This window comes from Aythya marila (genome assembly GCF_965140915.1).
Source record: "Aythya marila genome assembly, chromosome: 1".
Taxonomy (NCBI): domain Eukaryota; kingdom Metazoa; phylum Chordata; class Aves; order Anseriformes; family Anatidae; genus Aythya; species Aythya marila.
The window spans coordinates 67,304,864-67,328,325 of record NC_139042.1 but is presented as its reverse complement, the minus strand read 5'-3'; the positions used below and the strand labels follow the sequence as shown (position 1 = coordinate 67,328,325).

General features: G+C 43.8%; 1 protein-coding gene across 3 annotated transcripts in view; it reads right to left on the bottom strand.

The window, feature by feature from the left end:
- Positions 1 to 2,144: 2,144 nt before the first annotated feature.
- LONRF2 (LON peptidase N-terminal domain and ring finger 2) overlaps positions 2,145 to 23,462 on the bottom strand; it is a 30,377-nt gene continuing 9,059 nt past the window's right edge. The window contains exons 2-12 of one of the 3 annotated variants that reach the window (XM_082757332.1): positions 17,206 to 17,324; positions 13,676 to 13,798; positions 12,627 to 12,788; positions 11,932 to 12,157; positions 9,812 to 9,908; positions 9,337 to 9,451; positions 8,546 to 8,667; positions 7,563 to 7,721; positions 4,806 to 4,968; positions 2,688 to 2,837; positions 2,145 to 2,328 (exon numbers count right to left, since the gene is read on the bottom strand). In XM_082757332.1, coding sequence (XP_082613458.1) covers positions 2,170 to 2,328; positions 2,688 to 2,837; positions 4,806 to 4,968; positions 7,563 to 7,721; positions 8,546 to 8,667; positions 9,337 to 9,451; positions 9,812 to 9,908; positions 11,932 to 12,157; positions 12,627 to 12,788; positions 13,676 to 13,798; positions 17,206 to 17,324 — 1,595 coding nt within the window. In that variant the 3' untranslated portion in view covers positions 2,145 to 2,169. The remainder of the gene's footprint in view (positions 2,329 to 2,687; positions 2,838 to 4,805; positions 4,969 to 7,562; positions 7,722 to 8,545; positions 8,668 to 9,336; positions 9,452 to 9,811; positions 9,909 to 11,931; positions 12,158 to 12,626; positions 12,789 to 13,675; positions 13,799 to 17,205; positions 17,325 to 23,462) is intronic. The other 2 variants (XM_082757333.1, XR_014317239.1) reach the window with 2 other exon arrangements.

Here is a 23,462-nt window from a genome sequence, read left to right as displayed (position 1 = left end):
TATACAAATACCATCGGTGTCCCTTGCAGCCAAACTATTAACACTCAAAACTAGGCCACACACATGAAGGAACGAGATGAGTGAATCTAGAAGAAATACGCAGCATGGAAAGGGATGGGAAGAACAGGAAGTTGAACAGAAAGGATTGCAAGATCAGACAGTCCATCTTCTGGTCTGAGAATTAGTTTGTAAAATCACCCTTCGGTAGCTGAACTGACAGTGGGCTGAAGACCTACTGAATCCTGACATTTCCTCCCCCGTACACAGAGCAATTCTCTCAAAATTGCTTTGTATTTCAACACTTTCTCTTCAGCATCTTCAAATCCTGGAGGAAATGCACTCAACTTGAGTTTTAGTATTTTGGTGATGGTAGCAGAACTTGCAGAAGGCTACTGTAGAGGTTATTACATCATTGGTTGTAAGTTATGCACTTCACAATTCAGAGAATATACTTACAAATTATTTAAATAGAAAAGGCGTGTTCAAGGTAGAGGCAGTTACAGTACATTCAGGGTATGTTACAGAAACCATTTGTGGTAGCCACTTGCTGAAAGGAAAAAAAACTCTGTATTTTTGTTTCCCAGACCACACAGGTTATAACTACAATACCCAAAGAGAACAGGTAATTACTTAATTACTGCAGTTGAATGCAGTCTTCTTCCAGAACTCATGTGCAAATTGAAAAAAAAAAGTTTAAATACATCTTCATTGACAAATAAGGACAAAAGAACTAAAAAAAGAAACCAGGCACTTTGACCATTTAGGTAAACAGCCATTTCATCTTACCAGACTTCTGCACATGAACAAGTCTTTATATTGGTCTTGCTACGCTTGCAGCACATTGAGATTCAAGTCAACTTCTTTCCTGTTGGTAGTAACAATTCTACTTATAGGAAATGATGCCAATTGAATTGGTAACACTGTTAGTTATTTCATTGGCAATTGAGCAAACGTTGATCATTTGACTGACAAGCGATCAATTCCATAGCTATGAAAATTAGATATTAACAAAACACTATATAAAAATCAAGAACACAAATGAAGGTTAACACCTGACTTGAGCTTGCATTGAAACTTGCCTTGATAGTGTTCGGTTTGCGCCTCCTTTCACGGTGTTATTGTGTACTGATTTCCATCACATACAGCAACTGGTGCTAAACTACAATACTTTTGGTTTGAAACACGTTCAACAGAGATCATTCCAACGTAACGTGAGGTTGGCATGACACCGCAGGCAAATGGGAGATCGTGTTTTATCCTCGTCAGTCCCACTTGCAGAACACATTTGAAGAAAACTGCAGTCTGCCTTCCTAGTACTTGGAGTGAAATCATTATTTCACAGCAGCGTTCACCATACTTTAGGGAGCCGGTTTGATTTGAATTTAGTGATAAGACCAGCTAGGATTACTTTGATTTTTTTTTCAAATAAACCAAAGTACACCTTTCCAGACATTTGTACATACTAAATCCGCTACAACACATAAATCACAACACAAGGGATTACCTAAGGCTACTGAATAGTGTACTTATTCAGTAGCTATTATTCTTTCAGATAAACATCCTCAGATGCCTTGACCACAAACGGCTTAGGTTTTTTTTCCTCACAGACTGCTATTTCCTGACAAAGAGAGATGTGGGTGTATGACAGACTGCCTACCAGTTCACTAACAGAGCACACTGCTCGTTATAGTCCTCATGCATACTTCCGCCGGGAAGCACAGCTCCTCTTCTGTTCACTACCTTCAGGGACGTCTAGGAAACACCTCTTCAATCCACTGTCGAGCTTCCTTTTCCTACTAAGTGGAAATCCAAAGCACACGTAGGCCGATGGTGCTACTCTAGTAATTAACTCTCTTACAGGCTAGAAATATTAACTCTACCATAGTACTTTGAAGCAATTATCCACATCTATCATCTACATTCTAACTGTAGCACAGCTTTGTAGAGGCTCAGATTTCACCAGGACAACAGGAGAGAGTGCAAGGTTTGGTGAATACCCAGGATAACAAACCGATGCAACTGATGGATGCCGGACACAGTCAGAAAGGGCTGTTCATTTTTTGAAAGAACCTTTGAAAAACCAAAAACAACCCCTCCCCTTTTGTCCCCCCCACCCCATACAACCTGTCATGAGATGCTTTCAGTGCCCACTCACAACTGAAGTCCATGTTATCTGGGTCTTTTGCGAGTCACGAATATCAACACGCGTCTGATGGCGATAAGGCGATCTTTAAGGGAAGTCATAGCCAGTATCGCCAGCTGAGCTCTGTTCTCCAGAGGCAGCACTGCCAAGAGCCACCAGTACCAGGCAGGACCACTGGGGTTGCTCTGTAAAAGAAGGGAAAGACATTCAATCATGTGTTCAGCAACACTGCCTGATGAAGGCCACCACCCTCCTTCCCACCTCTTATTTGTTCAGGAAGTCATTGTAAAACAAAAACCAGAAACTAAGCACTTAATTTCAGGTGCTCTCCTTATCTATTTCCTCCTTTAAGGCTCAACTTTTTAATATATCAACTTACATTGACATATAATAATTGTTTTTCATACTTAATGCTAAGAGAACAAAATTGGGTAAATAAGAGTTTAGAACATACGAAAACACAGCAAAAATCTCTGTCAGAAAATACCTTGGTGTAAAAACTATATATATAGAGAATAAGAATGAATACGTAAGGATTTATTACCTGCGGCTCTGGTTCTTTTCCTGGCATGGACCCAAAATGATTGAGAATTTGCGCTTTCATATTGTCTTTAAGAGAAGTAAACCAGGCAACAGCTTGATCATAAACTGAATCATGAAGGCGGACAAGTTCTTCATATTCTGGTCCTTCAACCTTATCGTTGAGAGAAGGGAGATGGAACAAAACAGATGTGATACTACGGAGTTCATACGCTTTCCCAGAAGCAAGTGAAGCACAATAATGTAGTGACTACAGCAGTTCAAATGTCCTTATTTGAGCAAACTGTACCCAAGTCTCGTATTTCAAACCTGTGATGGTGAAGTCTTTTTTACCCTCCCCTACATGTTCTGAAATGACATTTCTTGGAGAAGTTACTGCCTCATTAATAACCCTGCTAAACATTGGCACTACAGAACAATCTGCCCTCTAATCCTGGGTCATCATATTAATCATCTCAAACCCATAACCTCAAGTCCCAGTCACAAAAGGACCTCTGAACATCATTACATTGTCTGGTAAAATGAAAGAATTTCTACTGCCAGCTAGCAAAAGGACAGGGATTCTACAGCATTTAGAAATCTGCAATGCTTTCTAGAAGCGTTAAGGTCATGGTAGAACAGCTAAGGAGAAGGTGGAGGAGGGCAGACACGTGAGCAGGCAGGAAGCAGGGAAAGCAGATGATTTCCCAGTACAGAAATGGCCATAAAAAAAAAAAAAAAAAGACCCTCGTTGAGGCAAGGAGTGCTTTAGTTGTACAGGTCCGACTATTAGCCATTAGGTAAAAAGAAAAAAAGCATCAGCAAAAAAAACAACACTGCTATTTGTTTTTTTCTTTTAGATCTGTACTCACTAACGGTGTGATTCATCTCTGCTACTCTGAGCTATCTGCTGTGGATGCCCTTCTCAGGCAAGGAGAAACAGTTCTACAGGGCAATTAAGCTAATCTTACGGTAGGTATCTACCACAGAGCAAGTAAATAGGCAGCTTTGGACTGAGACTTCTCACCAAATGTAACAGGAACATAGGGTGCTGAACTCAGACATCAGCCTCTCAAGTGAGACGAGGTAAATCTCACTAATTATAAAGAGGTGGGTCTCTGGCACCATCTACAAAACAATGCCTTTACACCTATGTTCCACCACCCTTCTCTAGGGATCTATACACACAGCAGAGCCATCGGTGTGAATAAATTACATGCTTTGACCTTCTATGGGGGGAGGCACCTCCATGATCTCCTGCCCTGGCAAACAATTGCATCATCCTGTACAGGCTGGAAGAGCCCTACCAGGATTTTAGACTTGCACTTCAACTACAAAAGCGTGCTGAAGAGCTTCGTAGCTCTTCCACACCAGAATTGATTTCATCAGTTGGCACAAGATCACTACTAAACTCAGTGTTAAGAGATATCAAGGCTTTACAGATGTGCTCTGAAGATGATCCAGGAAGCTATAATTAAGCAAGGCCAAAAATTCATACTTTGGCCAACACCCATCACAAGCACCTCACTTGATACAGGTGTCGTAAGAGGACTTGTTTTTAAAAACTACTCCCCTCCCTGCACTTCTCTGCTCTCAGCCACCTTTGACAGATGCTTGCACAGGCACAGCAACCGTATGTCACTAAGAGCTCGTTTCAAGAACTGTCTCCCACACTTGGCTTGAGGTGGTGTTCTGCAAACCAGAGCTGGGAAAGTCACAGAAAGTCTGCCAAAGCTAGAAACAGATATCCTGTGCTCAGGGGAAGAAGAGAAAAAGCCAATTCTCCACTAACAGAGGCATGTGTTCTTAGAAGGGTGACGAGCCCCTGTCAATTTTAAAACATGACTCTGATGTCACCTACATGTCATGACAGATCTCAGCACCTGGGTATCAGAAGCTACTTAGAGATTCACGAAGGCAATGCAACACTTCAAGCAGAGATAATTATAAGGATAGAAAGGAAGAAAGGGAAGTGTGTAAGAGACAGGCTAAGTTTGTTCCATGGTTGTCAAAATAGAGCTACAGTGTTTATAATGATACTGGTTTTAAAATAATGCACAGCTAACTTGAAATGCAACAAGAAAAGGCTATTTAAGTGAATCCAGCAATACATGGGTATGAATAACTTTGCACCATAGATCACCTTTTTATCTTCAAGATATTCGATGTTTGCTGTGTTATATCCATCTCGCTGGCCATGGCTTAAGACCCTAAAACGACGGACACCAACTGTATCAACAACTGAGCGCCCATCAGGAAAAAACTTTACGTCCCTGATCTCTAATATACAGCCATGATCTGCAAATCTGAAATGACAGAAGGGCATAAAAGTGGAAGTCATCAACAAGCGGTTATACACATCAGGACAAATACTGGGCCTAATGCACCACTTTTTATTTGAAAGAGGTCCTTGCCTAGGTGACAACACATTTCTGCTTATGCACATCAGCCACACAACCCCCACCCTTTCTGCCTTCCCTCAGAGGTCCAGGGCAGCAGCACCTTCAGAGCCTAAGTATTTAGGGGAGGTAGAGAAGGGACAGGAAAACTAAATGAAGCATGTTTCATGCTGTGAGTTGCCAGCTGCTAGGGGCAAATTTACCTGCTTTGCAGAGAAAACAAGATGGGTAAAGATACCATAAGGAAGTCAAGAAACTGAGAAACAAATGCAGGGCTGGGAGGGCAATCCCCCTACTCTGAGGTGTAAGCAGAGGATTACAGGCTTTAGAAGGAAAAGGTTTCTACACAGCAAGACTCTTCCTTGCACTTGTATCCTTTAAGTTAACAACAAAATAAAAAACTCACCCTCTTTATGAAAGCACAATCGTATCTGTTAGATTTAGTCAGCACAGGCTTCCACTGCATCCTCAAAAACCTGTTGCATGTTTCTTTCACTTAATTTATCAGGCTTTTACCTACTCTGCGCCCGTGCTTTAGTTATTTCATTAAAGAAGCTGATCCCACAGCCATTCGTCACCGTGACAGCTGATCTGCCAGCGTTTGCAGCCTCATACCTCAGCTTACTGCTAACCAGGAGAACGCACCGTATCTGGCCTGATCTCAAGATAACAAATCCCTACGGGGTCCAATACATGTTTCATCAGGGAAATGCTTGTTGTATCAGGGCTTGGCCATTTGTGACTCTGGAGCAATGAGGAGAAGTGACGTTTCTGGGAAGGGACTCCTGCTTCTACTCTGCTAGAATTCATGGTTTGGGGAGGAAAAAAGCTGACTGCTGTGAACAACCCCTCTCTCCTGGCCACTGCACTACGCAAACCAGAGGAGTACAGCTGCACACCACTAAGCCCCACGTACTTGACTGCTGAGATTACAAGAAGTGAATTTATTACAGCAAAATCAGCCTAAGCACTATTTAAAACAGCTCTATGGACTAAATGGGCTAAAAACCAGAGGAAGGTAATGAACTGAACATGCCCTGTTACCCTGTCTTTCAAGGGAGGCACAAATCTCAGCCTTCCATACCCGTGTCTTAGCAGATGAGGCAAAACAAGTTTCTCTACTTTTTTATTCCCATCTGATTTCGCAATTTTGAATAAACAAAATAATTTCTTTACTTGTGTAAGAAGCTACAACAGCCTGCCAGGTGACTACAGATGAAGGCTTCCTGTGCTTCAGTGTTTTTGATTTAACTGAAAGTTACCATGCTTAAAGTGTTTAATTATTCCAATAGCTCAAAACAGACAGGGCATACTAAGCATATCCAACCATACCGGTTGCCTTTTAAAGCACCCTTTGTGGTACTACCAAATAAATATGTTTGCATGTTTTTAGGATTGTAATGCCTCGGCCCTCTGCATTAGACCTGACTCCAAGTAAATCTGACATCACTGATGTCGTAGGGTCATTTTTTTTTTCCTCACAAGTATTTGCTTGTATTCAGCTGAAAGCTGAAGCATCTCCTGTGTTCTTACTGCCACCTTCATGCTCTGATCCAGGAGGAGAAAAGATAAAAGAAGCCAACAAACTTGACAAGGAAAGGCTGCCAAACCTGGATATGACTGCCCTTCCCTCTGCTCCTGCCTTGATCACCTACTAAAATGCTGCTCCTGAGGACACTTAATGTGTTTTTAAGGGTTCCCACACTGGCAGTTCTGCATTACTCTCCTGAAGTCAAGAACTACCTACTCTTATCCTGTAAAACAAATCTCTCTTAAGACCACCTTATTTTTTTTCCAGCTTATCCTCTTCCCCCCAAAAAAACCTATTACCTATAAAGGGCTTAAAAACTGAAGGTTTTCCTCTAGACTTTTACCTAATGATTAGTATTTAGCCTCTACATAAGGAGCTGGAAACATACCAGTATCAGAATTCACCAAAAAATGAATTAAAGGTAGGATCATATAGAAAGACAACGTAACCCACTCACTGCAGAGTTTAGACATTGCAACACAGCAGTAAAGACAAACATCGAAAGGCAATGTTCAGCAGCAAAAAAGGCTTCTCAGCCAAGGGTATACTTTGTCTCATTCAAATGATTCTGCCTATGCAGGAAAGCTGTGCAAGGCTTGGATTTGTTTGGTGTTGTTTGTTTGTTTTTCACTGAGCAGACAGAGGAGCAACCTCATCCAGACTCAGCTTTCACTAAAACAGACAGGCTAGAAAGCTTTCCAAACACACACACAATTCAGTGCTATTTTTGGAGCCCGTAGTAGCAGGATGAGTTGTATTCTTGCTATCCATGCAACAGGGGAGCAATAAAAAAAAAAATCACATTTTTGTGTCCAAAAGAATGTTTGATATGCTAAGCTAAAAAGCCACCAACGTCTGTATTGGTTCGTACAGGACTGGAAGGAACTACAGGGAGACAAGTATACTGTGCTGCAGTACCCCATCAGCGTGACAACACTGCAACAAAGGACATTCTAGCTCTTCTCCTTACCCTTTTAATTCGTCAGCTAAGCACATGCCAAACTGTTTGGTACCAGTCTCCATGCATCTTCTTATCATTAGGCGATAACGAGGTTCAAAGACATGAAGTGGGCAAGGGATGGTAGGGAAGGCCATGGTGCATACGAAGATGGGAACATCTTTATTCAAACTGTAAGATAATTGTTTTAAAAAGTTCAATTTTCTCCTGGGCACAGCTATATACAGCATAAAGCCTTAATACAACACTGGTTCCGGTGGTTTCCTTAGACTCCTTCTTTGAAAACGCGTATCTGGTTGTGGTTTGTCATGTTCACCAAACAAACTTTCTGTTGATGCATTAAGGAAACAATTCATCTAATCTACTTTTATAGAGGAGAAGTCAGGAAATAATAGCCAGTTGCCCAAAAGTGCACATACAGATGCATTAGCTCAAAGAACACATTCAAAGATTTTTGGTCGTGACCATGTATAGTAATACAGTATCTAAGAACTAATCACATTCAAAGCAAGGTGCTGGAGAATTCCAAAGCTCAGTAAAGCCCTTTAAGTTTGAAGGCTGCTAATCCCCATATTATTTTTTTAAGGCTTAATTGCATGTTTTGTTTTTGTTTTTAGTTGAGTTGTAGGGTAAGACACTGCACGTCACTGACATAGCTATGAATCTTTGAACTTCTCCTGACCTGAAGCGTAACATATTTATAATTAGGCTTCTACTGCCAGCCAAGCCCCATTATAACTTGCAAAGCTGATATTATAATGATTCAGAGAAATAAAGCAATTATCTTTATTTTAAGAATGATGTTGTGCCTCTCTACCATGCAAGCTTATTAGTTCTGTTTATCTGCAACAACCATGTCAAAAGTAAGAAATGTGGCAGGTTCGTTTTTACAAATTCATTAATCTTGTGCACTGTAATAAGCAAACAAAAAGTTTCCTCAGCAATTTAGATAAAAACACATTTTCATAACAGCAATCAGCAGTAAGAGAGCCTACTTTGATAATTCCTTCATTTCTTCCTCATAAACTTTCTTCCTTTCAGATAATTCCTCTGGCAAGTAACGGACTATCAGTTCTTCTGTAAGGACGGTCTTTTTGTAAGTTCTGCTCGCCAGAAACTGCAAAAAAGTCAACTCTTAAGTCTGATTACAAGAAGTCAGGTAACATCTCTTCCACCCAACTCACCCCCTTTCCTTAGGGGAAACAGCACATTAGCTCTTGATTGTACGGGCTATTCCACATATCCAGCTTTTGGGCATCAGAACTTCCACTTTTGGGTACGTGGCTCACTCTAGCACCCATTAATTTTACCCCCATGCCCTGCTTTTGGCAGAATTTGTACCACTACCAAGAGAAGGCAGTTCTTCCTTACTTCATCAGAAGATGCATATATTCCTTTTACACAAATCTGCCAGGCTACTGCTACCCAAGACATTACGAGACACATGTCTACTGGAGCACAAGTTTTGACCAAGGAGGGTTCAACTGTTAGCAGAGATACAGACTGGAGAGCTGGTAGGAGCAAGGCTACAGCTGGGATTCCTCAGGCAACAGCCTGAGGAAATGCAGGGTGTCTCTGTTTCCTTAAGCACCAGCAAATCCCACTTTTTTACCCCCAACAGGAACAACGGAATATATCCTGGAGCAAATGAGGTCCGTGCACAGCTTGGTGCTGTGGGTACTACTGCACTCTTCTGTAAGTAGGGCACAGAAAACCCCCACATACATACTTTCTGAAGAACACGGTATTGTACTTCCTTCCTTAAGTGGGGCAAGGACATACTTACTTCTGACAGCTTTTCTTTGCAGAGTGGGCAATGTGGATTATGGTCAAGGCAACGCTCAAGGCATTTGAGGCAAAAGGTGTGTCCACAGGGAGTGGTAACAGGTTCATAGAACAACCTGCACACGAAAACATGGAACAGAAAACTAAGCTGCCAACATAAACAATACAGATTCCGAACTGTGGAAACGAGTGACTAGACCTCGCCATCTCATCCTTTCCTGCTTTTGTATAAATCATAGGTGACATTTTTCTCCAATGACATAAAGAGGTTTTCATTTTTAGAAGAGGTAAACAAAGTTGGTGCCTAACGAAGATTGCGTCTGTGACAATTCATCAGATGCAAGTTTAAGGAAAAAGGAATGAAGCAATGATTTAGGTATTCTTTGGCTGGTTTCCCTTCTGACTGACACTGTGAAAACATTTTTCAGAAGCTAGAAAGGCTTTCAGGTCTTAATCACAGGTCAGCATAGCCATACCTCATGCAGAGGGAACACTCAAAGTCCGACGCATCAACAAGAGTCGTTGGTATCTCGCTTGAAGCGATGACAGTGTTTTCCGGTAAAACCTCTGCATCTAGAAGTTAAGATGATAATTACAGCGAATATTTCAGTATTACTGCAACTTCAAATACTAAGTTGTTTTTCCATAAACTGATTTCTCTCTTTATTTGAAACAAAGCTTCCAAAAAGAAAACATATTTTCCATTTAGGTTTTAGACTTTCTGGCAGGAAATTTTTTTGGAGAGCAGAGGATGATGTCTATGGCCAGAGAAAGCATTTTAGAGCTGAATACCCATGATTTGCTTCTCCAAAAATGGTTGTTTTTTCAAAGTCTAGTTTTTAAAATATTCTGCTATTGCTTTCCCACCACCACCACCACCACTCCCACATCAGCCTGGCCAGATGTTTTTAAGCATGTTAAGTCCAGAATTTAATTTGTTTACACACAGTTAAACTATTTCATCAGTGTTTATTATAGATGTCTCAGCAGGGGTAATTTTTCTTACCAGTATAAAGAGGCTTACACTCTGCTGGACTACCCTGTTGCGGAAATCCCACATTTCAGACATCTTCAAATTTCAGGACTACTGGAGTTACCTGAGCTAATGCAGCACTGGCAAACAGAAAACACACAAAATTCTGCCCATCCTGTTTCTTGAAGTTGGTGTGTATCGCTGCAGTTAACACACCTGAAGTACACAGGCCTCAAACTCCACAGCACTATTTAAGCTCAAGAGGTATCAGTTTCAGCTTAGGTTTCTGATGACATTAATACAAGCAGATTCTGCAACTTTTTACAGCCCACATCTTTGTTGCTTAGCAAGAGTTGCAACAGAGCTGCAAATACTACCTCCATGTCCTTTTTATTAACCAAACTCTTGACTGAGGGAAAAAAAATGCTCAGCTTTTTATGTTAAGTTAAAACACTGGGATGTTTTGTTAAAGGATAACTTATGCTCAGCATCTGGTTTATCTCGAGCACAGACAGGACAGGGGAGAGGGCACTAGCGTGGCCTACAAAGGAAAACAGCGTTATCTTTAACCTACATCTTCCACGTTGGCCTTTAGTAACAGCAAGAACCTGTGTCACTCTGCAAATAGTAGCACAGCATCAGGATCTAGCACAGACCAGAAATTAATGGCCATGGGTAAAATGCGATCTCTGGCCTTTGCTGTGAAGATAGAGGAGTGTCAGGTTTCACAATCTATTTACCGAGTCTGCAGTTCACAGAAAAGTACCGTATTTTTCCCTTCACACCACCACGATCAGAAACTGGCTGTAAATTGGTAATTTGCAGAGGTGGTAGGCAAACAGCAGCACTTGAAGACTTGAGATATTTCAAGGCATCTTGGTCAAGGAGGTATGTTTTTTTATTTCTTCTAAGGGGAAAAAACGCACACTAATGCGGTGGAATTTTGAAAGCCCCTTTAAACCAATTATTTCACTGCTCAGAGTAATATATTTCCTTCAGCTTTTTTTTTTTTTTTTCCCAGAGTACTGAAAACACTTCAGAGGTCTTTGTTGGAAGCCTGAGAAGCATACCAACTGTAAGCACAGCTATCAAGTGACAGAAAACTGGGTGGGCTTCTTATCCTTCAAAGGGCTTCTTTGTTTGCTCGGAAAATTTCATGTAAAGTTGCATGTGACTCTTTCTGATGCCAATTAAAGATTAATTTCTAGGCTTACTGTATCTTTCCTGCCTATAGAAAGACAATGAAATGCACCTATACCTCTGAGACCTAGAAAACTGAAACGCTGCCAGCAACACAAAGACTAAACTGTTAGTGGATTACATGTTAGAAATGCCCTTTTTGAGAAAGAAAAATGCATTGTTCACTGAATGAATTGAAACTGCTCTGGAATAATGTAAACAGTATTTGAACTTCAGTGCCTTTTACATCTTAAACTCTACATGTTCTAAAAAGACAGGAATGGCTGAGTAACACTGTTAGAGCAGAAAGGAACATACTAGAAAGTATTATTCCAATTCATATAAGAAATGTTTCATTTACACCTACAAAATGGAGAGGAAAAAATAGTTTATCATTTTTAAGCATATGCAAAAGAAATCCCCCTTCTAAGCCACAGCACAAACCTTTTTTAGGGATCTTATTGGGGACATCCAAGCTTTGTAAATCCCTCACATCACCGGACAGCTTTCTTTTTAAGCCAGCCCCAGGTAAACTGGAGAGAATAGCTCCCAAAGACTTCTTGTTGTCTTCAAAATAGCGATCCAGTACGTTATGAGCAACGGGAGAATCAGTGCTTCTAAATACATCAGATTCTTGGGACGGGTTTTTTGTTAACCTGAACACAGTATCCTAAAAAAGAATTAAGAACAGTTATATACAGCATGAGACATGCTTAGTTTTATGATTATTGGGTTACATACATCAGTAAGAGATTAGTGTCACTCTACTGAGCATAGGAAGGGATGAAGGTCCATATCAAACAAGGCCACTCTCAAGTTGCATTAAATGAGGACACTTCTCTATGGCTCCCATCTCTACAAACTGTATTCCTATCATATTAAAATCCCAAGTGCATAAAAGACATAGAGGGAGAAAAAATTTAATTGATTTTTCACGGGAAGGTGTCACATTATTTTGTGAAGGAAGTGTTGCATTCTTTTATTTTTTTCTGAGGAACTATGTCCCAGCAAGAAGTACAGCAGTAGCCAAAGAGAACAGGCTTACCATGAAATAAGCGCCTACAACGACAACGTCACAGAGACCAGACAGATCCTTATGTTACTTTTGGTATTTACAGGTTGAATACTTTTTACTTTACCTTTGAGGACCCAGCAACAGAGCTATCTTCAGCAGCTGACTGCGTGTTTATGCTATTCAAAAACGCAGGTTTCAATCTCGTATGGGATGTTCGACTAGAGAAAGGTGCTGTTAGACTATCATGCACATTTTCAAAGGCTGGGAAAAACATCTCACACATTATCTAGTCAATTAGAGAGAAGAAAAAGAAGAACAATAAAAATAATTAATTTACGTTGTGTAAACACAGGTAAACATGCTCTGGAGCTCCTGAACATCAAGAGGCTTGCAACAACTAGATCTTGCATTCCCTGATGACCACAGGAAACTCATGTGGCAGTCCCCACCACAACCATAGACACATCACAAGGTCCTCCCCTCCCCAGGAACTCTGTGTCCACCTCCCTCCCCAAAGGTCTCTGCTCCCCATGAGCAATTAGGGTGGCAGCCAGTCGTGTCCTGCCCCTGCTACTGTCCCTCTCCACTCTGACCCTCAGACCCCTGCCTCCAGAAGCCTTCAGACCATGTTTTTCTATCAAACTCGGTTAATACAGATGTGTCTGAGTTCTCCTCATTCTCTGCATCCAGCACGTCACTGCTCTACTCTCAAGCAGCTTTCACCCTGAGCTAGAAGCTACGTAGAGCCTGCTCCCCCTCTCACTGGTCCCCACCAACCACTTTGTTGAACCCCCATTTCTTTTTTGAAAAAGCTGCCTGTATGAACTGTAACAGAGAACCTGACTGGGGTCAACGAGCAGCGTCCCCTTTATGGGGAGTTATACAAACTCCTACAGAGACCATAATTTATTTTTCTTTCCACCAGGACAGGAGCTGCCCTGCTCAACCCCCTGCCATTTCCCACATGAAGAGGTTTTCTGATGGGCACTAAAATTAGGAGCTTTGAGCCTACAAAATCCAGGTGTACTCAAATCCTGCTGAAATACTGCAAGCACCATCTATAAAGAAGAGTGGCCCACCCTAGAAATTTGCAATGGAATCCTCAAATACACAATCCCTGTGATGGAGGCACCACCACAGAGCAGTGCGATAGCCAAGAAGCACATTTGATACCTTTTGGGCTTCTTTCTTCATTGAGCTCCATTCAGGATTTAAGGCAACGCAGTAGAGAAATTCCTTCAATGCTTCCTCAGTCCTTTCCAATCCAGAAAGAGCTTTTGCTTTCACATAATGGCCCTGTTCACACAAAGACAACATACAAACCCAAGATCATTTCCGAGGTGGCAGCAAGACACCAACACACAAACTTGGCCATTCACTCCATTCTGACGATGAAGAACCAGATGTTATCCTGATACCAATCTCTTCAATCCGTGTGACTGAAGGAAAGCCATTCCCTTCTGCTGAAGGTGTCCCCAGGATCCCACAGCTGTGTCGCCCCCAGGCAAAGACACCGCTCCTTTCCTCAGCAGAGCATCTGATGCAGAGCGAGGAGCCGTGTCTGTCTCCCTAGGGACTGAGACTAGCACATATCCTACAGGGCTCCCAAACTCTGGAGAAGGGTTTCCACACACCAGAGCACTCTGAACAGTAACAAAGCTACATGAGAAAAGCAGTGGCATGCTGCAGGCTGGCCATGGCACTGGACAGAGCAAAACAATTTCAGGTGTAGGACACTCGCTTCTTGCTGGGTGTCTTGCCAGGGGAAAAAGAACTGTTCTGTGTTATTTGTGTGGAAAACACCAAAATCTAATGAGTTTTGGGCAGCTTGCCAGTGCTTAACCTGAAATCTTTTAGTCCATCCTACCTCTTCAAGTCGTAGAGTGACACACGTGGCCAAGAGGTATGATAGTCAGCCTGGGGACAAGTCCTACTTTGCTTGTTACTGGCAAAAGACAAATGCCTCACTTCTCTCTGTCAAGTTGCTGTTCAAATCTGACTTATGGAAATTATTTCCTTAAAGACGGAGAGAAACTAAACGTGTATGTAAACATTTGTATCTTGCTTACTAGACAGAAGCATATTCTGCAAACTCCAGCCCACCTCTGATTTACACAACTGTCTTTAGGCTGTGTCTCTTGGACTGGTCAGATAAGCAGATGTATTTTTTTGTTCTTCACCCTAATGCCAAAAGATCCAGTACCATATAATCTTCTCCAGCAGGTACACTTCCTTTCACCCTTCCAGTACAGCCCTTCAAGCTGAGGCCCGTTACAATCTTTACCTTTCCACTGTCAGGAAGATAAGAACGAAGCTTGTAGCAAAAGAAAGTAGCAGGCACTTTGTAGGACAGGCTAATTACCATACATCATTTGGTGAACTGAACAAGCAGTCTCAGTATGCAGCAACTTCTCAAGACAAGGACCGAGTTTCCCAAAACACAGCAAAGCAGCAGCCTATTTATTCCAGCAACCAGAAAGCACATTTCCCAATAGGAGGCTGGGTCAAAGGAGCACTTGGAGCCTGACCTGATTCCCAAGAAATGCCCTTTGGCTTCTGGGGACTGGGATACAGTTAGCATGCTTAAGGCATGATCTGCAGATCTGTATTTTTTTCTGAACACAGTAAGAAGAGAGCTACTGCAGAGGCCTGACCCTGATTGTTTTATTTTGAGACTTGTACAGCCTCTGTAAGAACTTTCTGAAGAGCTCCTAACAATCCCAACATCTCAGACGAGTTTACTCAACTGCCCTAGAGAGGCTACAAGGCAGTTTGGTGTCTTTAGGGCTGCAAGAAGGATTTCCTTGTCCACGCTGCAAAATGAGGGCTAATCGGGGCTGTCTACAGAAGAAATATCTCAAGATCCAACACCTGAAATTACACCGAGGAACAATAGACCTCTGCACTTACGAGGCTACCACTGCCACCTTCCCTCTCCTATTTTCACATTGTCATGGGAAGCACCAGATTTGTAGGGCAAGATCTGCAAGATCTGGCCAGGAAATCAAGCAGTCTCAGGAAGGGCTTCTGTTTCTATCTCCCGCTTGCAAAAGCACAACTGGAAACTTCTCCCCCACAGAGCCCAAGACTTTCACATTAACTGAAAAGAAACAAACTGGTCTATTGCCCTACTTATTGCAATGGACCCAAGAGCTTCAGGAACTCAGTGAGCCATTAAATTTGAGTTAGCAATAAGCTAAAACGTTCTGGTGGTGAATGCTCACCTCCCAGGAGCTGCTCTCAGAATGGTTTTTATTTTATTGTGGATTTTTTTAATTTATTTTTTTGCTACACAACACATTTGAGCTACTTTCTGCCACTGGATGGTTGAAAAGTCACGAGATACAAAACAAAGCAGAATTCCCGGAGAATGTTAATTCTGGATCACCAAAGCTTCTGTGGGAATTCTGACACATGCATACGCAAGCAAAATGTATCTGTGGTACTGCTGGTATGCCATGATGACAAATTTCATTTTTGATTAGCATTCTTCGGAGATGCGATTAACGAAATCTTTATCCGCCTACGACTGACACACATCAAATTTCCATGGATTCGAGGCAAACAGACAAGACGCTTCATGAAAACATTTGAATGTGCTTAATTCATCTCCCTCCACACAGAAACTCCATCAGCCCTGCCTGAGATGGGATCCCTGACTTGACGAGAAGTGATCCGAGATAGAACGTCAAATTTTCAAGAGCAAAATTGGAGGTGGGGGGAAGATTGTGATCTGCCTTCAAATAGAAAACGCTTTAATAGGTGACAAAACAGATATCCTTGGAAGACAAGTGCCTAACTTGTCAGAAGCTAGATGCTTCGTATGGCACTTGTCTCACCCTGCATCCCACCCAGCTTGAACAGAGAGCTAGCTGCAGCTCCTCTGCTGAGGCTGGCCACCAGGAGGTTCATGCAACACCTTCTCGGTCTTTGTAAGGCCAAGGAGAAACCGAGGCCCACCTTGGATCCTTCCCTACCTCCTCATGGCACACTCCCTCCAAGCCCAGTGGCTTTACCTGGCCAAACCTGTGCTGCAGTTCTGTCAGCGATGGGTGAGGGACTGGAGGCGTCAGCCTGGGTGGGGCGAGCTGTTGGACACCCAGCCTACCCTCAGGCGACAGGCGGTGACTACAGGCACCTCCGTTCCTCCCACAACACCGCTTCTGACACTTGCTTCACGCTGTCTGCAACCATTGCTCCTTGCAGCACCTCATTCAGTATGAAAAAAAAAAACTCCCACCCTACTAAGGTTCACTATGACACAAAGGTGGGAATCAGGTGTATGAATGCTTATTAATGAGGGAAAAAAGGCAAGGAAATCCTGAAATATGACCTAGGATACTCCTCGAAAAACACGGTGGCCAGGCGGCTTGCAAAGCCCGGGGCACACCACCCCAAAGGGATGGGTGATTCCCTGTCAGCGGTGACTTGTGGACCTGATTTCTGCTGCCAAGCCACAGCACAAGCTCAAACAGATCAATGAGCACCAGTACAAACAAATTCACGTCACTGGCTGCCCATCACAGAAACCCCACGCTAAGGACCTTCCACCGACTCGTCCTATGAAGGGCTTCCCTTTCAGTACATTTCCAGCCCTGATAAGGCCACGATGCTCCGCCAACAACCTCACCAGTGCCAACCCCACCACGAAGGGAAGCCCTGAGAACAAGCATCTTGTTCTCTGCAGCATGCAAGCGCCGTACCGCAGGCCAGTGGGGCTTGTTTCGGCAGAGGACGTCCGCGTCGTGGAGAGCTTGCTGGTAGTTTTTCATTGACGTACAGAGTTCGGCTCGCTGTGCTATCAGTGAACACTTGCAAGGAGCTGCAAGACAAAAAAAAAAAAAAAAAAAAGGTTACAAGAAGGTTAAAAGAAGCATGAGCCTGCGTTAAACGCAGTAACCTAATTTCAGCCAAAGTAACCTAAAAAGCACAACTGCACAATCATTTATACTCCCCTGTAATGAATGGAAAAAAATGTAATTCTTTCCTAAAATATATTCCTCTCAGCTTGGAGCAACCTCTGCATTTTATCTAGCAGAACAGATTTCATAATCGCACATAAGATGTCACCTGCTCCCTCCCTCACCTTGCTTATGTGATGTTTAAGCAAGGGGGGGAAAAAAAGCATCACGTTTTTCTCCCTCCAGTGTGGCTTTGGTGGAAAGAAAAAACTATGTGTAGAAATCACCACGGCAGAACTTTATCTACAACAAATCCCAGAAGCCATTCATTAAAAAAAATGAATACAGCCGACAAATTTCATATGCCTGCCACCAGTTCACCTTGCCATCTTTACAGCGGGCAAACCTCCTGGTGATCAGACATTCATGAACTCTTTTCAGCTTGCACAGATTAGAAGCGTCTCAGGTCCTTTCCTATGATCCCTATAACACATTTTAAGGTGGAAACCTAGTTCCAGCATAAAGTTTCAGAGAAGTACAGAGAAATTGAGGCTGATCCACGTTCAGCTTGTTCATGCAAACCTGCAGACAGCATGCTCTGCCTGCTCATCAAGGTCATCAACAGGGTATTAAACCACATCAGCCCCCTTGCCATCACCTCACATTGTCCACATGAAGCTTGGGCACACACAGAAGTGACTACAGACATACAGTAAGCGTGTAACTGGTACTAGTGCTGCTGCTCACGAGGTTCAAGCAACTCTCCAGAAGGGTTAGCTCACCACCACCCTAAAATCCCCTCCCTTCCCCGGAGCTCGCAGTAGCACTCGTGCAGCAAACCAGGTCCGCGTGGTTGCGCAGTGAACCAGACCAAGGAATCAATTGACTGAAAGCTAATGCAATGAAAACAAATAAATAAAAAGGTTTAAGAGGATCACTTTCCCCTCAACTGGTTCACTGTGCAGCCACACAAATGCGAGCGCCAGGACACGGGATGAGAAAGAAAGAAAGCAAGCAGCAAGGACTGCTGCCTTTTCTGGCTGTCGCAGGGAGCGATGCCAGGTCTGCTAATTGCAGGGTGACAGACCAGGGCTGGTGCTGCCCCACAGACAGTGAAGGCTGCAGACTACAGCTAAAACAGCTCTGTAAAAGCTCGTTCACATCGTGTTTTCTCAGCTGTTGGCTTTTTTTTTCTTTTAATATTACGCATGCAGACTGCTGCAGCGATCCGCGCTTCTAGAGGATAATTCTGAAGACGACTGCAAATTGAATTAGATTGAAAACAACTAGCCTAATACCTTCAGAAGCCAGCTCTTTGCTTTCTGCCGCTCCATAGATGCTCAAATACACGATTATCCAATTTAGTTATCATTTAATAGTCTGTGCCTTCTGATTGTATTAAATCCAGATGCGTACCCCGCCTGTATTTCCATCACTGCATCTGCTGCGTGGCATTTGTGCCAAGTGCACTGCCGGGGGTAGATGGTAGGGCTCCATCAGCTAGCGTTGGGTGGGGTATTTTTTGGCACCACAGAGGGAGAGGAAGCTTTGCGAGATTATTGGGCAGGCAAACTAGTTTCCTGCTTCTGTTCGCTACTGCAGTGCTGACATTTCAGCCGTGCTGACATTTCCTCATGTTTTTCAGCGGACAATTCAGAGCATTTCATGCATTCGGCAGACTCGGAGAACAGCTTCATCAGTTCTTCCGTGGGATCTTGTCTCAATTGCCAAAGTTTGTGTTTTAAACAAAAAAAGCCACTGCAGAGCACATGGGTGTTGCAAAGGCTGCGAGTCTTGCTGAAAGCAAAGTTCACAGGCTCCCACAACACGAAGGGAAAATATCAAAAAAAAAAAAATCACTAAGCCAGAGCAGAAAAAGCAACGTGTACCAGGGCTCGTTCCTGCACTGACAAAGCCTCCATCAGAAAGCGTAAAGTGCGGCCTGTTTTAATGAATAACTGGCCAGGAATGTTTAGCTAACTGAGCAGGAGAGAAAGGGAACGGGGGGAACAAGTTTCCAGCGTCGCTCAAGGAACAGGATTTATGAGAATACAGCATAACAGGTTTTCTAGAGGAAGGCTAGGCAGCCAGACGAGACTCAGCAGCTGGAGCACTGCCCAGCCTCCTTCATTCAAGTTCACCCCACTCGGAGGCTGGGCCAGCCCACAGACAGCCGGCACCTGGCAAGGTCTGGGGGGGGTCTTCCAGCACCCATCCACTGGGGCGAGCAGGGTGGTGGCAGGGCTGGGCCACGCGTGGTCTGCAAACCACGAGCTAACAGCTATCGGAACTGTATGAGGTGATAAAAGGCACTGTGAGGCAGGAAAACTAAAACAAACAAAGAAACAACGCCACAAAAATCCTAACAAAACAACGCTGGGCTATGTGATTGGCCAAGGTTAGATGGATTGAGGCATCTTTTTCTCAATCAGCATAACCAGCACCAAGAAGAGCTGTCCCAGCTGGGTGATGCCAACTTAGCTGCAGGTAGGTGTGGAAGTGGAAAGAAAGAGCGAGGACCTGGGTATAGCTTAAATAATGACTTGGATTCTGCCAATCCTCTAAATTGAGTTGTTTCACTCTCTTATTTGTTGGGGGAAAAATATTAAGTCAGAGGAGGTAGATTGAGAAGGCTTGAGGGCATGCAGAGTTTGTGAGCGCTGCTAGACGTTGGTATACTACAAAAAGCACCAAGTTTATTTAAAACAAAGCCACGAAGTCACACAACAACCAGTGGTTTGCCTTAAGATAACGTACCCATTCTTTCTGATGGAGGTTAAGGAATATTAAGGAATAAAAGATTTCTCCTATGAAATGACTCCGTATCTCAGGCCAAATTAAAAAGGCCAAGCGCAGAAAACGTTACTGTTTCCACAATACCAACAGATGGCATTTCCTGAATCAAAGTCTTCTGGGAGCCTGCAGCTGCACAGCAAAATTTATGTTCTTGTCAGCATCTTGTATCCACCGCTGAGGCTCCCAGGATCTGTGGCTCCGGGCAGCCAGGACACAGTCTTCCTAGGAGCCACAGGTCCTGGGAACCTTCTCAAGTGGCATCCTCCTTCCCAGCCTTTATCCTACAACATGAGATGATGCCTGAGCACCACCCAGCACCGAGGGGCTCGGTGGCTCTGCGCATCCTGGACCCACTTTGGGACAGCCAAATATTACCAGCACAGAGCGTGCTTGCCAGCTTGTTCAAACACACGCAATAGCCAGCTCAGATTTTCCAAAACTGTTAGCTTTCTACCCCTCTTTGTGAATTCAGCCTCAGCTCCGCTCACACCACCTTTGCACTCATTTGCAGATGTCTGCTAGATTGCGCTTCTACTTACGCAGCAGCTAACACCCAAAATTACTTTTCCAGATATGCTCACGCCTTCGTGTTTTAAAAATACTACGCTGGTTGAGTTCAGGAGTCTGGCAGAGAAGAACATCGCTCCCCAAAACCTCCGTGTGCTAAAAAGAAAGCGAGAGCAATTAGAGTTCTCCAAACAGGAGGTGGATGATAAGAGTTTTCGGCAATAAACTACTCCTGAGATTTCTTCCTCATTTTGGGAATGCAGCACAGGAAAAAAAAAAAAAAAAAAAGGTTGAAAATTGCTAGAACTCCCTAATCCTTCTTATCTGACATTTCTTTCTAGAAGAGTGTTTCATTCAAATCTACTTCAGTCCTAAGCATGTTTCCTAAGCACATGAGCAAAACTGAAAAAGTGTCATTACACAAACCTCTGAGTTTCTTTAGCAAGAGTCAACCCGTACAGGACTTTATGGGAAAAGCTTTCCCACATTTTACTGTAACTCCAACCACTGGAGAGAGGAAGAAATTTGCCTTGCTCTCGTGTTACGCATTCAGTTCAGAACAATTTGGTAGCGAAAGCTTTTTTATAAGCTTTAAAAATAATACAGAACATCTATTTTCATTTCAATTCCAAATTAGTAGTATATATTAATTAACTGAGTAACAATCTCATTTTTCTCCTCCAGACTTCATGCAAGCATGAGTCTGCTCAAAAAACCCAAAACAGCGTGTGGGGGTGTGTTGTCTGGTTGGGGAACAAAGGCAGGAGCACACTTGATGAGATAATTAACAGAAGCAGCAAAGACACTCGGGGCATTCAAATAAAACTTCAGTCTACAACAAAGATGAAAAACAAGTTCAGCTCCCCAGAAATGAAGAGGGATGACGAGCATGATGCAATCAGCAAACCCACGGTTTCTCACTTATCAGCCCACATTAAATGGATTACATAAAGGCTTTCTGAACCTCATGGCTTTTCCTCCTTGCATTTATATCACTGTCAGTCTTCTAGCACGTGGAAGCAAACTCAGACCCCAGAGAAAGCACGCAAGAAGTTGTAACAGAGGGAGAACGCAGAGGTGGGAGCTCCCTTCTCCACCAGCCCTTTCTTGCAGCCAGGCACACTTCAGCTGGTTTGGAAGTGGGCCCTTGCTAACAGCGCCGTGCAGGCACACACTGCCTGGACAGGCATGGGGGCTTCAGCAGCGTCCCTTTATAAAGGGCACACATTAGCGTGTGCAGTTCGGGGTGACACAATACAAGATGGACATAAAACTACTCGAGAGTGTCCAAAGGAGGGCTATATAGATGGTGAAGGGTCTGGGGGGCAAGACATGAGGAGAGGCTGAGGTCCCTTGGTGTGCTCAGCCCCGAGCAGAGCAGGCTGAGGGGAGGCCTCATGGCGGCCTGCAGCTCCCTCACGAGGGGAGCGGAGGGGCAGGCGCTGAGCTCTGCTCTCTGGGGACAGCAACAGGACTCGAGGGGATGGCATGGAGCTGGGACAAGGGAGGGTCAGGCTGGGGGTTAGGGAAAGGTGCTGCACCCAGAGGGTGGTTGGGCACCGGGACAGGCTGCCCAGGGCAGTGGGCATGGCACCGAGCCTGACGGAGTTCAAGGAGCATTTGGACAGCACTCTCAGACACAGGGTCTGGTTTTTGGGTGGTCCTGTGTGGAGCCAGGAGTTGGGCTCAGTGGCCCTTGCAAGTCCCTTTTAACTTGGAATATCCTGTGATTAAAGAAAAAGCTGAGTCCAAATAGGACAGCTATCAGTAGTTCCTATGCAGCCAGAATACGACCCTGTATAGGATCAGATAAAGCGACCCCAGGCCCTCCCCAGCCCTAACTCAGATCTATCTCCAAGATTATACAACTCGGCAGACTAAGACCATTCCCTTCCATAAGCTTCCTGTCATGCAGAAGCAGCACGCTACTTCACAGCACGATTGTGCCACAAACACCTATTCCCACCACACAAGCAATGCTGCCAGACGGTCAGCAAATGTGTTTACAAGCTGCAAGACTGCTGCGAGAAGCAGAGGCATGGGTACTATGCTCCTCCACTCACAGCAGGTGCCACACAGCTCCTCTAGCACTGGGTTTACCTGTCACAAGCAGCCTTCTTCCACATTCACACTGCCCAGAGCTTGCATAATAAAAATACATAACCTCTTCCTTCAGGTTCTGTCTGTCATACAGTTCTATTTTTTAATCTTCATACACATATCAAGTTATTTGCCTTCATAGCTGTAAGGCATATGACTAACACTATTTGAGAAGGTAACTACCTGCAGTGAATGGACGTGTGCATTACACATTTCCAAATGCCACCTCAAACCAAAATCTTCCCTCTTCACCTACACAGGGACTAGAAAACATGACATATGAGGAGGGGCTGAGAGAACTGGGGCTGTTTAGTCTGGAGAAAAGGCTGAATGGAGACCTCATTGCTCTCTACAGCTACCTGAACGGAGGTTGCAGTGAGGACAGTGTCACCTTCTGAAGGGACAAGTGACAGAATGCAAGGAAATGGTCTCAAGCTGCACCGGGGGGGTGTTCAGACTGGATATCAAGATAAATTTCTTCACAGAGAGGGAGGTCAGGCACTGGAGCAGGCTGTCCTGGGAAGTGGTGGAGTCACCATCCCTGGAGGCGTTAAGAGGGGTACATGGCACTAAGGGACATGGTCCTGTGGTGGAACTCAAGAGGTCAGGCTGATGGTTGGACGTGGTGATCTTGAAGGTCTTTTATAACCCGGATG